The sequence below is a fragment of the Bufo gargarizans genome, chromosome 4 (genome assembly GCF_014858855.1).
Source record: "Bufo gargarizans isolate SCDJY-AF-19 chromosome 4, ASM1485885v1, whole genome shotgun sequence".
NCBI classification, from domain to species: domain Eukaryota; kingdom Metazoa; phylum Chordata; class Amphibia; order Anura; family Bufonidae; genus Bufo; species Bufo gargarizans.
In genome coordinates this window covers 521,960,027-521,976,483 of record NC_058083.1, presented here as the reverse complement: position 1 = coordinate 521,976,483, position 16,457 = coordinate 521,960,027, and the positions used below count along the sequence as shown (strand labels likewise).

General features: G+C 47.4%; 1 protein-coding gene across 2 annotated transcripts in view; it reads right to left on the bottom strand.

Annotated features, from left to right (window-relative positions):
- Positions 1 to 1,082: 1,082 nt before the first annotated feature.
- The window catches only part of COQ8A (coenzyme Q8A), a 37,202-nt gene continuing 21,827 nt past the window's right edge, over positions 1,083 to 16,457 (bottom strand). For both annotated transcript variants that reach the window (XM_044289124.1, XM_044289122.1), the window contains exons 6-15: positions 14,042 to 14,164; positions 8,245 to 8,330; positions 7,815 to 7,955; positions 6,303 to 6,384; positions 5,968 to 6,061; positions 5,103 to 5,244; positions 2,573 to 2,680; positions 2,280 to 2,345; positions 2,076 to 2,162; positions 1,083 to 1,766 (exon numbers count right to left, since the gene is read on the bottom strand). In XM_044289124.1, the coding sequence (XP_044145059.1) occupies positions 1,476 to 1,766; positions 2,076 to 2,162; positions 2,280 to 2,345; positions 2,573 to 2,680; positions 5,103 to 5,244; positions 5,968 to 6,061; positions 6,303 to 6,384; positions 7,815 to 7,955; positions 8,245 to 8,330; positions 14,042 to 14,164 (1,220 nt within the window). In that variant the 3' untranslated portion in view covers positions 1,083 to 1,475. The remainder of the gene's footprint in view (positions 1,767 to 2,075; positions 2,163 to 2,279; positions 2,346 to 2,572; positions 2,681 to 5,102; positions 5,245 to 5,967; positions 6,062 to 6,302; positions 6,385 to 7,814; positions 7,956 to 8,244; positions 8,331 to 14,041; positions 14,165 to 16,457) is intronic.

The window sequence follows — 16,457 nt, the reverse complement described above, 5'->3', positions numbered from 1 at the left end:
AGTATAATACAGGATGAGTAATGTATGTACACAGTGACTGCTCCAGCAGAATAGTGAGTGCAGCTCTGGAGTATAATACAGGATGTAACTCAGGATCAGTACAGGATAAGTAATGTATGTACACAGTGACTGCACCAGCAGAATAGTGAGTACAGCTCTGGAATATAATACAGGATGTAACTCAGCATCAGTACAGGATGTATGTAATGTATGTACACAGTGACTGCACCAGCAGAATATTGAGCTGCAGCTCAGAATCAGTCACACAATCTTTCACATGGAGTCTCATGGCCCTAAGGTGTCTGAACTGGGTCCACATGGACTGGGCACTGAATCTGAAGGCACATTACACCTCATACTCATAGCTGCAGTCAAGTTGTCCTTGGGGCTTATGATTGATGGGAAACATGAGACGAGAAGAACTACGCCGACCCCTATAATAAAAGGAAGCATACCCAGAGATCCAGGCCAGGTATCCAGCCAATCAATGAGCATCACAAAGCTTCAATTTACTAATGCTCCGCCCACATACTGGTGACCACTGTGACTGCAGAGCACTTCCTTAGCTTCTATGTCTCTGGGAAAGCTGGGTAACATCCCCATTGGGACCTAACATTAGTCAATGTGTTAATATCCAGCATTTCCAGAACCCATAGAACCAGGTAGACTCATCATTCAGAAGGGGGGGGGGAGAAATCGGATTCGCACCCACTGTGAGCTGTAATGGCAGCCATGTTGGTAGTCACTCAGCTTTCCAGGAAACTGGTAGGACTAAGAAAAATTTCTGGCTGCTCTATTTACAGGGCACAGATCTCACCACATGTACCCCAGACCCCTAGATTTAGCTGAACCCCATTGTTCCAAGTTTGATAATATAATGGTGTTTGACCCATCGCCACCTCGTGGTGCCTGCTGGTACTACATGTGGGCAGAAATCAATGTAACTGCTCTTTACGCACAAGTCGCCTTAAGAGCTTCGTGTGATTATACATATCACAGGTCGCACACTCACCCCAAACACAAAATACACGTTGGATAAAGTAAGGGTTAATCATGAGATCCACCCCCCTGGATTAGACTCGTCACAGTACAAAAAGCATTTAATTCCACGTAATTGCAAGAAAAACAAAAATCTGAAACAAAAGTAAAGCGAGATTACAGATCCTTCTATGTTACATAAAAAGCCGCCCATTTCTGAGCGGTCAGGCAAACCGCCACAATCCCGTCATTCCAAATCGCATCCATGATGAGAAATGTCTCCTCCAAGAACTTCCTCAGCTCCGGGATATCAGTCTGCTTCCTGTTCAGGGCCCATAAGGAGCCAGTGATCAAGAACGTCTTTGGGTCTTAGGAGATTATGGCGGCCGGGACTCGGCCCCTCACTGGGTGCGCTCTATTAAGAATTGACATGAAGCAGCACAGTGATTAGAGCGCTACAGAGGGTGGAAAGAAAAACAAAAACTGTCCGGGCCCCTTTAAGGCTTCTTATGCTCCTTCCCCTTCCAGTAATTCTTATAAGTCTCCTCAAACATATTCTTGCAGGGGATGGCAGCCTTCAGCTTGGAGCAAATGAGGAACGATCCCCCCATCTTGCGGTGCAGGGAGTAGGTCTCTTCTGGCGGCGGGATGAGCCGATGCTTTAACATGATGGGGATCAGGCGATGGATCCTCTCCGTGGTGCTCTGGCATCCAAAGTCAAATGGGGTGTCCGAAGCAAAGGCCTCGCCGAGGATCAGGACGGCTTCAAGGTGAGCGGTCTCCATAGCCTGAGGGGGAAGATGAAGAGACAAATGAAGCGATTCTGCAAAAAGTCAGGGAAAATCTCCTGTTTTTATGTATGCAGATTGTGTTCCCATGGTAACAGACTACAAACAGACCCGGTGTAGTCTGATCCTGCATTCATGTCTTATGCCGCCCCTCCAGCCTGGGGCTGACCCATCTATTGGATAGTATAAAAACAGAACCTAACCAATCAGATTCGTTATTTATTCCTATCCTTAACGGGAAGAGTGAAGACTGGGATCCGATTGGCTGCTACCAAAAACAAGAGGTCACTCTCCGACCCGTTTCTTTACCTTCGACTCGTAACCAGAGAGGAATTTCATCTCAACCGACTTCCTCAGGAGCTTCTCACCGTCTTTGTCGGCTGCTGCTCGAATTACCTGGAAAAAATATGGTGGAAGAGGGGGTGAAAGGGAAGCGCGGACGAGAGCAGCACACGATAATAGCCTAAAAGTCATAAAAAAATATATATAATATATATGTTATAATGGGCTCACCTCGATATACATGTCTGTGAATTCCTCATCAAAGCCACGTGTTGCTCCGAAGTCCAGCAGGGCAACCTGCAGAACATATGGGGGAGGGGGGGAATGGACGGATTACTATAAACTCACAAGAACAGATCCGTCAACAGCAGCTTAATGACGGTTTCAAGGCAAGTAACTTTTTTTTTTTGCACATTAAAAAAAAGCAGCAGAAATGCCAAATGACGGGATATAAAGATGGCGATTGTAGATCTGCCGACTATGGAGCGGTTGGAGGGTCCCTTTAAAGGACAGGTGTGCTTTACCTTCTTCAGTTCGGGGTCATAAAAGAAATTGGACCAGTTGGGGTCGGTCTGCATGAAACGGAACTCGAACAGCTCCCGGAGACACAAAGTCAGGATGTTCTCACAGATCTGGAAGCGGAAGACAAATGATGAGAGTTTTACTCAGCAGTACTACAAAGACGCGGGGCGCGACGACGCAGGCATCCCGCAGCCTCATAATCCGCACCTCATCCATTCATATATCCCATCATAAGGAGGAACACCGATTCCCCATAGTCCCTCATACGTTAACACTACATAGGTTTCTCTCCCTAGCCCCCCACTGATGCTAGCTGCCGCACACCAGATGGTTTACGGTGTAGGGGGTTCTTTAAATCCTATCACTCTGTTTAGCGGCAGTAATTTTCCAGGACCCTTGTGCCACATACAAGAGGGTAAGCAAGTTATTTTGGGTAGGTGATGCCAGCTGTAGGTGGGACGTGGCACAGCGCCAGGGGAGCAGCTGTAGAGCAGGATCTGTCACACAGCAGACACGTTCCCGGCACACAACCAGCAGACGGTTTTCAAGGTCAAGGAAGGTGACGGAGCTGTGAGCGTGCTCAACACAGAGCGGACAACCTGAGCGCGCGAGGGCGAGCAACTCAATTTTGAAGGTAGTTGAAACATTGGGGGCCAATACAGGCATGGTGGCATCTAGAACCCATACCGCCATGTGGTGTATAACCCCCCATCGTTGCAATGTAACAGCATATAGTAAAATATATAGCAATGTATATATGCATAAGGCACCATACTTATAAACCTCCTGTACTCAGTGGCCCCGCAGCGGGGGAGGGGGCCCCAGTGTGTGTTCTCCTCACCAGTTGTTTAAGGTATAAACATGTTTCTCCTTAAACGAGCCAAAAACAGCCGAAGGATTCCGCTGTTAAAGAGACAGTGCACTTTAAAAGGAGTTAACATACATTACCCTCTAATACGAGAAGCCCGGCCGTTCACGAGAACGGGGGCCCATACTGCCGATGTGAATAGAGTGGTCACGCTGCTTCTATATACAGCTCTATGGGGCCGCCTTGTCCTCTGCTTGTCTCTAGTACTCCCCATACAAATGAATAAATAATCTGACATACACTGGCCCATGATACTCACGACCAGTAAGAGCCCAGACAGTCAGACCCCCACCAATACTCAGGAGCCCCGCCAATCACGAGAACAGGGGCCCGTGCTCCCTATGTGAATGGAGTGGTCACGCTGCTTCTATATACAGCTCTATGGGGCCGCCTTGTCCTCTGCTTGTCTCTAGTACTCCCCATACAAATGAATAAATAATCTGACATACACTGGCCCATGATACTCACGACCAGTAAGAGCCCAGACAGTCAGACCCCCACCAATACTCAGGAGCCCCGCCGATCACGAGAACAGGGGCCCGTGCTCCCTATGTGAATGGAGTGGTCACGCTGCTTCTATATACAGCTCTATGGGGCCGCCTTGTCCTCTGCTTGTCTCTAGTACTCCCCATACAAATGAATAAATAATCTGACATACACTGGCCCATGATACTCACGACCAGTAAGAGCCCAGACAGTCAGACCCCCACCAATACTCAGGAGCCCCGCCGATCACGAGAACAGGGGCCCGTACTCCCTATGTGAATAGAGTGGTCATGCTGCTTCTATATACAGCTCTATGGGGCCTGCTTGTCTCTAGTACTCCCCATACAAATGAATAAATAATCTGACATGCATGGGCCCAGACCTTCAGACCCCCACCAATACTCAGGAGCCCCGCCGATCACGAGAACAGGGGCCCGTACTCCCTATGTGAATAGAGTGGCAGTCACGCTCCCTCTCTACTCAGCTCTATGGGGCCACCTTGTCCTTGGCTTGTCTCTAGTACTCCCCATACAGTTGAATAAAGCATCTGACATGCAGGGGCCCATGATTCTCATGATCAGTAAGGGCTCAGACAGTCAGACCCCCACCAATCAGACACTTCTCTATCCAATGTCTTAATGCAACAACCCCTTTAATTATCAATGAGTCCTTTGGGTTCCTGTATGGAAATATATATATATATATATATATATATATATATATATATATATATATATATATATATATACATACATACACTCTAAAACACTGCCACTCTTGTCCTTAGGTTGTGTGTGGTATTGCAGCATTCAAGTGTATAGAACGGAGCTGCAAAAACACGCACAGTCTCTGAATAAAAAAAAAATCCCTTAAAAATGTAAAGAACCAATAAAAATGGCAGCATAAAGCAATTTTTTTTCATTTAGTGTTTATTAAGGCTACATGTTTTTTGATCATTAGTGCGGACACTAGTTTTCCCCACCCTGACACGGTTATATAAGATGCCTGTGGCCACCACTAGGGGGAGATGTGCACACAGCTCTTGGGGTCTTACCGTTGTATGCAGAGCTCCCTCTAGTAGTGGCAACAGGCAGCAGAGATTCTTACGTACAGACAGATGTGTGGTGGAGCAGAGAAACCCTGCTCTGTCCATCTGGACACCTCCAACGGCTTCGTACCTCATTGCGTGTCTCCTGGCTCAGTTCCTCTGCTTGGTCAAGTGGGAAACCAGTTACTAGTTCCGTGGTCAGGACATGTGCGCTACACAGGTCATCCACAACGCCGGGTACGTAAAAGAAGGGGTGATCCTTCAGCAGCTCCCTGTATAAAAGAGAAGAGTCAGTGCAATTCTACTGACATTTGACAAACCCAGGTCTGCTACACCAGAAGTTGGAGCAGTGACACACACTAGTGTTGTTTAGCCCCCCAATGTCAAAATATGAAAATCTATAAACAAAAATAATCTTAATCTAAAGGGGGAGTAGAGTATTAAAGAAGGACTCCACATTGTAATTAGGGAACAGGCAACAGTCGGGATCCACAGTTTAGGCCCTCCGGCCCCCTAAGGAAATCGCCTGCAGATTTCTGGTCCATTTTCGTTACTGCCACTGGACCCCAGTCCTCACAGGCAGCAAAATCCATATAATTGTGGTGGGAAGTACTTCCAATTTAAGGGGTGCTCCGCTTTGGTTGGAATTTATAATTAAAGGGATTCTCCACTATTGGCGATCTCTTATTAGATAAGTGCACCGAAAATAAGCTGCTGGAGCTACTATCGATCAGCTGTAATCAGTGGTCCCACACTAAAGCATGTGCTCATTTTCCCTGCAGTGCCCCCACAGGAAAAATTAAGTATTACATGGTGCTCTTGGAAATCAATGGGCTGTGTCAAATGCATGGAGGTGCATGGTCCTTCAGGAGTGAGATTCTCTGTAAAGCTGCTCTCCTCTACAGACCGCCTTCCAAGCCCTTTAAAAATGGGTTTTCTGTAGCAAAGAGGCCCTTTCTCCTCACAAATGACGGGTTAAGACCCAGATGACTTACTTGAATTTCTTTGCACAGGCGGCCTCCCTCTTGTAGTCACACTCCAGGGCCAGCTCTCGGCTCAGGACTTCTATCAGATGGTCAGGGAAGAGCCCTTTAAGAAAAAAAATACAGAAGAGCCATGTAACCCAGCCGGTGTCTATAAGCTTCCTGGTCACAGCCGAATGGGAGCATTGTACGAGTCACGGAACAGCGGGCCGACAGGTATTAATCAGCGAGACGCATAAAAGCACAAAGAGCTTCAGTGTAACAGATCTATGGATGAAAGGACGCGGGACCATAGACGTCATTATCTCCAATATACACAGGCGGGTGGATTTTTTTAAATTTCTTACCTTCAGGTAGAGCGTTGCTCATATTGAGGACGGTCATGAGATTCGTCACATCGCTGTTAATACTCTGAGCCACTCCGGGATACTGAAAAAGAAATCAAATAAAAAAATTCAATTATAATAGATATATATCTATATCTATCTCTCCGGTGAGATCTGCGCCTCCTCCCAGCGCCGTACGTTGTATAGTGCCTGTGCTCGGTACTGCAGCCCAGGTCCATTAACGTGAATGGGACTGATACACATAAGCAGGGCCGGCTCCAGGTTCAGGTGGGCCCTCAGTATACAGACATGCGGCACAGCACAGCACAGCACATTTTTTGTATCCTGCAGAGTCCAGTAAAAAAAAAAAAAAAAAAAAAAAATTTTTTTTTACAATGGAACTCTATGGTGAACAGGCGCCACTGTATAGAATCAGTGATGCATCTGTTAAAGTATACATTAAATGGATGGCAAAAATGTGATGCGAACCCAGCCTTAGTGTCAGAATAAGCAATAATACAAAAGCGGGGCACAGAGGGGAGGCCGCCATGTACTGACAGAGCGTACAACCTGGTCCTGATGGTCAGGGATGAGGACTGTGTTTCCCAAGGATCATTTATCTATTGGAAAATACAGGTCACAGTATAATACACTAGAATCTAGATAATATAAAGATATTAGCCCTACCCTGAAATAATAGCACAATTGGGGGTCATTTATTAAACAGAAATACACGTATATGAGGCGTATTTCTGACACCGGTACTTTGCGCCGCAATCTGCATATTTTTCCCGTACATGCCAGGTCTAAAAAAAAAAAAAGGTGGCGTGGGCAGGGAAGGGGATACAGTTATCGCCATACAGTGACCGGATAGCACCGCCATACAGTGACCAGATAGCATGAAGCTGCTGGTCTACTACAGCATCCAAAAGCAGCTCGAAGAGTTCCCCGATTTCCCCCTGTACCACAGAGAAGAGACAGTCACAGTGCAGACTCCTTCACAGACTCTTCACACTTCTCTGCTCTCTCCTCCTCGGGCAGCACGTCCTCTGTAGAGGGGGAGTGTCTGAAGCTCCACAGCTCAGGAGCTCGTAAGGGGACAGCAGCAGCCAGCCTCTGCATGCTGTTGATGCTGACTTGCTCCAGTCTGATGCTGCGGCCCTGCTACCGCTCCCGGGCCCCTTCTGCCCTCAGGGCCCAAAGCAGTGGCTTACCCAATAGCTACACCCCTGGGGCCACGGTTAGTGAATGAAATCACCGAAGCTCCCCTGCTCATAGCAGCACAGTGGGCCCGGGTATGCCGGGTGCTGAGGCCGGCCCTGCACATAGGTCATGTGACTGAAGAATGTGATTTTAGTGGTCTTGAAAGAGGACACAGCCCCCTCAAACAGCTGATCGGCAGCGATTCTGGGAGTCGGACCCCCATCTATTAGATAATGATTACCTACCCTGGAGGATGGGTCATCAATACTGAACGCCAGGAAAACCCCTTTAAAAAAAATGGTACAGAAAGCACAGAACAGCAAAACGGACCTGGATTTTCATGGCGACTTCTCTCCCATCTTTTAGGCGAGCCAGGTGGACCTGTCCGATGGATGCGGCGGCAAATGGTCGTTCTTCGAAGAACTCCATCTTGTCCCTCCAGTTGGGCCCCAGGTCGGCGGTTAAGGTTTTCTGTTGACAAGGTCACTACAGATTATTAACCCTTTAAGGGTTGTAGGATGAAGCATATGACCGATGTTGCAGGAGGTTGGTTGTACATTTTCTCTACAGTAGATACGTGGTATTACATAAATGGCCGACCACATTATATATGGAGGCCCGAGCGGGAGCAGTGACTTACTCACTCTTCCCTCTGACTCATAGCGCTCATCATGGCCACACATTGCGCTCTCAGTCCTGCGTGGACGTCTTTTTTTAGCGTACATTTTCCAAGAAGATAGCTACTTCTGAACAGACTCACCATCACTTGCTTGAAGGGCATGAAATCGGCGCTCTGCCGCACCCTTTCAAAGATCTTCTGCAGCTGCGGATTGATAAAGGCATCATCTGTACAGAGACAAAGAAGACCACATTATAAAACCACAGGGACCAGACGGACAATGAATGGAGAGGTGGTCGCTGCCATAGCAATGTATGGACAGATCCACTCAGGGCCATTCAGCCTCCTCCCCGAGCAGAACCGGGGTCAGGGAGCCCTCATTCTAAAAGATAGGAGAGGTAGATTTTTATTTACTTATATTACAGAATTGACATTTCTGACTGAAATGTAGAATTAATATGGACACTAAATACATCTGTTTTCAATTAGTAATATTGTTTTTCTATCCCTTTAAAGGCGTACTGCCACCTGAACATTTGTGACTTATCACTAGGATATGCCACAAATGTCAGATGGGTGGGGGTCCCACCTCTGGGACCCGCTCCCATCTCAAGAACGGGGCCTCTGATGTGAAGGAGAGCGCACCGCGCAGGCCCAGCCACCCTCCATTCACCGCTATGGGAGTTCAGAAAGTAGCCGAATATTGTTGAAGTCTCACAGCAGTGAACCGCGAGCACATGGGGGAGACTGACCACCACAGCCTGTTTTTACCCGACTGTAGCTCTCCGAATGTCACGTCCAAATATAGCTTTATGGCCAAATTCCTCCTCTTTTAGACCCGAAAAACAGGTTTTTATAAACAATAAAATGATTTTAAAAAAAGAGCCCAAGGAGCTGTACTTCTCGCCAAAGGAGCCCAGCCGGATCCATTAGAGCGGAGTTTCCAGTGAACAGGGCGACTGTTTTGGTTGGCGTGGGATTTTTCTTATTTGATATAACAGGTTTTATTTGTATTCTGCACTTTTCCACTGTAACTGGGGCATCCATAGGAGCTCCAGTTACACTGTGGGACCTTGCAGCTCTGCTCTTTCAGAGAGACCAGGCGATCATGTGACCGGCGGTTCCGATAGAGGAAGCCGGATGGCCATACACAGAGCAAAGGAGAATGCAGAACTGGTAATAAACAGCTCTCGTCTTCTTGCTGGAGCTTTAAACCCAATACCGTTCATGCACCTAAGCACCATAAATGTGCACAGGGTAGAAGTCAATAAGATACTGTATGTCTATTTAAAAAAAGAAAAGTATAAAAAAATTTAATATTTTTTAATGAAATACAAACCAACTAATAATAAAATATAAACATGGTGGGGAAAAAAAAATATCCGAATTAACTCTTGATATTTGCATTTCTGGGTCGGGATGCTGCCGGCATGTTGAAAATGTTTCTCTCCATACGAAAAAGGATTTCAGCACTTGGGATTTCCTCAGGATCATCTTTGGCGGCCGGCGCCTCCACAGACGACAGCTGCAGAACACGGCATTGCCTCACGACGTGCTGCGGCTGGAAATACGATGGGACGGTCACCACCATTGTTGGGCAACTAACCACACGAGCTGAAGACGAGCAGCCTCTGCGTCTCACTCGGGAGGAGGCCAGTGCCCAGCGTGGTACCCAAGGGTCTGTCTGTGCCCCCAGCGTGTATGTATATAGTGCACACCAAGCTGCCGATAGCGGAAACGTCCTGAGCCGGGTCTACGAAGGAGGAGGACAGGCCGGTACAAGAGAACCTGGATATTCTGGGACCGGCAAGGACACACAAAGCACCCAGATTAGAGAGTTTTAGACTCATGTGTGGCATCCGGCAGCCACTCAAGGAACCCGAGATATTAACAAACCATCATTCCTTAGAACGTGTCCAAAAAATGGTGCAAGTCTCACTCCTCTTGGCGAGACTGACTTTTGATGACCAGAATCAGTGCATAGAAATCAAATTGAGAATGACCTGAGTGCACAGGTGACAAGTCAACTAAGCAGCAGTACTCAATGTCTGGAAGCTGCTGCAAAAGCATACCCGATTTTAGGATGTGGAGACCAAAAAAAACAATAACAAAGAGTAACAAGGGCCCTATTCGTCCAGTCAGCCTCTCCAGATATGCTGTGGTTTTATAAAGAACATTATTCATGTATAACAGTATCAGCACATTATTTTGTGCCTAAAGAGGTCTATAATTCAGAAAATCTGATAGTCCAGCAGCGGTCAGGTCCCATTATACACATATCCTGTCTATTCTTTTCGATCTGGTTAGGTGGGGCAGATTTCGGGTCACCGTGCACCTCTGCTGCTGGGAGGGTTGACGTTAGAAGTAGTCTGAGAGGTGATAAGACGGAAAGCAGGCACTGGAGCAGAGCGTTCCTCCGAAGAACAAAGAGTGCGGCAAGCAGACGAGGGGATTTCGATAACAGGAGCCGGGCTCTGGAATTTACAACAGTTGTCTTCACCCGCAGCAGCTGCACCCCAGGAGGCCGTGAGCTCTAGCGTAATGTGCTGATCTGTAAGTGTCCGGAAACAAGACACCCCCTTCTTAAGGAGACCAGAATCTCCTTCGGATGAATGCACTCCGCATGTATGAGTCTGCAGTAACAGTTTTGGGGGTCCAGATCACAGCTCCATCTCTGAACTTACACAACTACTGATTTCAGGCCATAATTGATAACTTTATAATGTTTCTATTGCAGCATACCCCCAGCCATGGGAACCATGCTGTGCTGCAGTGTTTCCCATAGCTACGTCCTGTGCCGGAGTGTCAGTCACATTAAATCTTATGGAGCTGATCCGTCAACATGGTCACCCAGCGACTCCTCCCCTTTAGCAGTCACACGCGAGAGAACCCTCCTGCCGTCTCTGACTAGACATACATGACTGCATCTGTGTCTGTAAGGGGTGAAATGTGACCAAATGGCCTCCCCTAGGAAGTAGCTAACTTATCTTCCTTCGATAACAATCAGTATGGAGAACAAAGACTAAGGACAGCATCTGGAGGAGTCCTCTAAAATGGTTATACCCAGATTAATGTAAAAATACAAAAATCTCCCCCATTCATTGCTCTGCTATATTCTCTGCAAGCTAGGAGCTCAGGGGGGCGTGTCCTTTCCGCTGCAGCGCTCTCCCCATCACAGCTCTGTAGGTGTGCCCTTTCTGCAGCAGCACTCTCCCTGTGACTGTCATAGCATCTAACAGGAGAGACGGCTGGTTGAAATAAAACGATGGAATTGAGCATGTGCGACCACTCAGTAGGTGGACGTATACATTATAAAAGGGAAAAAAATAAAAATAAAATCTCAGAACTGGAGCATTTTTGTAACAGAAGGTAAATTAGTAAACAATTTTTTTTTCCATGCCAAATTTTAAAACATTTAAATTGTGACAACCTCTTCAAGAAACGCACTGCGATTGCTGTGGCAACAAAGGAAGGTTCACACTGCTTCCCAATCAGATCCCCCACATTAGGCGACACCAGTCGTTTCCTATCCTTGCTGTCTTGCGATGTTACAATATATCATGTGATAAGGTAATTTTTGCAATTGGAAACGCTACAAGATTGACTGCGGAGAATGTGTGGGGGGGGGGGGGGGGGTGGCAATCACAGGAGCGGAACATTCTGCACGGATTAAGGGCCTCACACCGGCAGCCTCGGAAAAAAGATTTACAGTTCCCAAATTAATTATGCTGATGGGTGTTTTTCCACCGATTAGGCGACTCCGCGCTGTGTGATAAGGTCATAAGGCTCTTGACCAGTAGAGATCAGAAAAAATAAAATAAATAAATAAATAAATATATAAAAATTTATTAAAGCAAGAATAAAATTATATAAAAACACAAAGGTAATTTTTGTAAATTCAGTGTACCCGTTCACCGAGGCATTACTTTAGCAGTGCCCCAGCCCATTTTGATCATTGGAACAAAGGGGCTCACACATATATTCGGACCTGTACTGAGACCTTAACCTCTTCATGGCCACCACAATTTTTGGATTTTTAATTGCATACATGCAGCAATACAGGGTTCTGTTTTTTTTTGAACATGTCATTTCTACACGTCAAGTTTTGTGTTACAAATGCATTATTAGTGTTCATTTTAGTATTTAAATGAACACTAAATTAGTATTCATTTTATTTTTGAGACAAATTTAACGTATTTAATATTAGTGTATTTTTTATAATAATTATGAACAGGCACCTGCACAGAATACAGACAGTCAATCCCACCTCGTCTCCATAGTAATGGCAGCCATAACGATCACGGCTACAAGAGGTTTCCTCCCTGTACAATGCCGCGGATCGCGGAAGTGATGTGGTCAAATGCCAGGATCAGAGTTTTCTCTGATCCCTGCAGTTTCAATGGAAGGTCGCAGTGCCCGTGGGACACTGATGTAATATGAGAAGGGGTTCAAAGAGTATTAGATCAGTATGCCATAGCTGTGATAGCTAACCTCCGGCACTCCAGCTGTGGTAAAACTACAACTCCCAAGATGTACACTTGCTAGGCTGTTCTAAGAACTCCACAAAAATGAATGGAGCACGCTGGGAGTCGTAGGTTAGCCATCACTGCGGCATATAGATAAACAGCTGTACACTGGGCTGCGTGTGTCAGGTGTCCGAAAATCTATGAGCATACCATTAGGTCTCACACATTTTGCCTGCCACACAATGTACATTACTATAAATACATGGCTACGTTCTTCCATGTCCATGGGTTGTGCAACTCCTTTGAGGTGAATAGGGCTGAGCAGAAATACCCCATATGCCCTGTGGACAGATGTGGGAACAGCCATGCTATATTATTCTAGCACAGGGATGCTCAACCTGCGGCCCTCCAGCTGTTGTAAAACTACAACTCCCACAATGCCCTGCTGTAGGTTGATAGCTGAAGGCTGTCCAAGAATGCTGGGAGTTGTAGTTTTGCAACAGCTGGAGGGCTACAGGTGGAGCATGCCTGTTCTAGCACAACAGTGCGAGTGACTGGTGCACCACAATTTTCCTCTCCAATGCCATTCTGAAAGGGAACCTATGACGAGCAAATTCCCTGGTAAGCCAGGCACCATGCCATGTAGGGCAGTAGGTTCCTGCACCGTCCACTCACCTGGTCATCAAGGAGAGAGAAAGGCTGGTGAGGAAGCAGGAGAGGCAAGGGTGCACAGACTGGCTAGGGGCCCACCAGCAGGAGCGGCAAGGGTGCACAGACTGGCTAGGGCCCACCAGCAGGAGCGGCAAGGGTGCACAGACTGGCTAGGGCCCACCAGCAGGAGAGGCAAGGGTGCACAGACTGGCTAGGGCCCACCAGCAGGAGAGGCAAGGGTGCACAGCCTGGCTAGGGCCCACCAGCAGGAGCAGCAAGGGTGCACAGCCTGGCTAGGGCCCACCAGCAGGAGAGGCAAGGGTGCACAGACTGGCTAGGGCCCACCAGCAGGAGAGGCAAGGGTGCACAGACTGGCTAGGGCCCACCAGCAGGAGAGGCAAGGGTGCACAGACTGGCTAGGGCCCGGAAGCAGGAGAGGCAAGGGTGCACAGACTGGCTAGGGCCCGGAAGCAGGAGAGGCAAGGGTGCACAGACTGGCTAGGGCCCGGAAGCAGGAGAGGCAAGGGTGCACAGACTGGCTAGGGCCCGGAAGCAGGAGAGGCAAGGGTGCACAGACTGGCTAGGGCCCACCCTTAGTGCACTTAACTGCTCATTTCCATGTGGATTGAAAGCACTTTCGCTGCAGAATGAAGCAACGGATCACTAAGTGAAAAATATCAATACATTCAGCTGAGCTAGCCCTACAAGACATGGTGCTAGGTTCCCTTGAATTGCACATCCCATCCCAGACCGCTCTGACTCTGCGGCCGATAAAAGGCCATGTGTGCAGGGTGTGATATCATCTCCATGGGGGACATTACCTTGAATACTTAACATCTGGCCGAGTTTCAGGGCAGCACCACGGACCTTGCACAAGGTCCTCACGATCCTCTCCGCATTGGCTTCCGATAAGAAGGGGCTGGATTCCATGACAGATTTTTTACCTGAAATTTAAAAAAATAAATAAAAAATAATTGAAATCAACACATACATGCACAGAAGACAAAAATATGATTATATTCACACTGGATTGCCGTACACAATAATGGTTTGACCACACAAGGTGTAAAAGATGCAGTAAATTCCACTGTGGAAACATAGGCCCCGATATTCTTAGGATTTGTGGGGTTCTGGCTCTCAGACTCCATCAATCATGACGTGATGGCGTATTCTAGTTATATTCATTTTCACCAAATTCCCCACTAGTGCGTCATTCAAGAGGTTGTCTCACCTCAGCAAATAGCATTTATCATGTAGATAAGGCGATTGCCCATATTGCTTCCTTTGTTGGCTGGATTCATTTTTCCATTACATTATACACTGCTCGTATCCAGGGGGTTACGACCACCCTGCAATGCACCAGCGGTGGTCGTGCTTGCACACTACAGGAAAAAGCACTGGTCTCTCTGGTGCCCAGGACCGTAGCAGCACATATAAAGCATGCAAGCGCAGCAGATCCCATCCCTGCCACCCTGCATGGTGACCCCTGGATAATGAGCAGTGTATAATGTGATGGAAAAATGAATCCAGCCAGCAAAGGAAGCAATATGGACAATGAAAATACATTAGGAAATGCCCTGTATTAACTTTCTCTACATGATGAACGCCATTCCCTGAAGTGACAGAACCCCTTTAAACGAGACAGTTATGGAAGGTTTAAATGATCACACTGCCCCCCAGGTCTACCTGACCTGCCAGGCAAGCGAGGACGTAGTTATCAAATCATTGAGTTTACTCAGCAAGAATCCAATAAACTCACAATAAACAATAAGCCAGGCCTACACCCGCAGAGGGCACATTCCTGGGCACTGCCCTTGGCAGAAAACAGCCAGAAGCAGTTGAGAGGTGCCAGTGTATCCGTTGTCCATCACAGAGACAAACAGATTTCTGTTGCTGGATCCAGCTCATGCTGCAAGATCCGATAACAGTCTATGAAATCTGAGCATATGGGTGCAGTAGACGGGTGCAATTTTCCTCCATTCATTTGCATTCTTCTCTCCTAGGACAGTCATGTTCAGCAGCTGACACGTGGACATCTCGAGTCCTGTGGCCACCATACAAGCTTTCAATGCAAAGCTGCGGCATGAAAAACTTGCATGATGCTGCTGGAAAGCAAAGAGACAGAGTGGGACCTCCATATGCTGCAGCTACATGCGACTTTCTCCAAGTCAAAAGAAACATCATGAGGCGGTCGTGGTCCCAGATGGAAAGAAGAAAGAGGGAAACTTTTCCTGATTGGAAATTGGAGCAAAACTGATTCATCCCCAACGTGGATCATCCCACAGGAGAATTCCATATACAAGGTGTGTAACCAGAGCACCACCTGCTCTCCGAACAAGTGCAAAGCTGCAGACATCCCCAGCTGTCCGACCCCCGGTCCAGCGTGTGAGCCCATTAAGAGCTTAAAGGAGACTTGAAGATCTTAAATGTAAAGTAGTGGGTGAAGTAGTAGTCACCCACCCCCCCCCCCTCCCCTCTCCACCGGCCAAAACAGATCAATTAACGAAATAGGATATTGAAATTTCTCTGGGTGAAGCATGCCGCACATTGCAGCAAGGTGGTGGTGTGCACAGAACGCCTCCACGTCATTCAGCACCGTGGACGGGTAAACACATTTTTTCATGTTTACATCCGGGGGTGCAGCGAGGGAGGGTCCACGGCAAGAGATTAAGATGAATGGCGGATTCTGGGGGGGTCAGTAGGACAAGCCACTAATGAAGAGCTGTAGAGTCCGAACGTAACGATGGAGAACTAAATGTCGGTCCACCGATCCTTTCGCTGCTATGGGGTCCATAGAAGTGAACGGAGAGGTGGACAGACATTCCGCGACCGGACTCATGATCACTGTGGTCAGAGCAGTGAGACCCCCAGAGATCCAACGTTTAGCACCTTCCTGCTTTACACATAAGGCCTAGTTCACACTCTAGTAATTTGGTCATTGATTTCCATCAGTGACCGAGCCAAAATTAGCTGCAAATCTTTACATTATACCTAATCTGTGTGTGAAGGCTCCACAATCTCTGATGAAAATCACTGAAGTGTGAACTAGGCCTAAGGCTGCAAGATCAGTTGCATAGGTCTTAAACTCCAGTCACACCCCAAGCTGCATGCAAGATTTTGATGACTATGACTTAGTGTGCCCCAACAGTGGAGATGTCATACTGTCCCACGGCAGAACACGCAGGGCTTTCATTTATCACAGACCGGCGACGCATGCCGGTCTATGATGACCCTGTG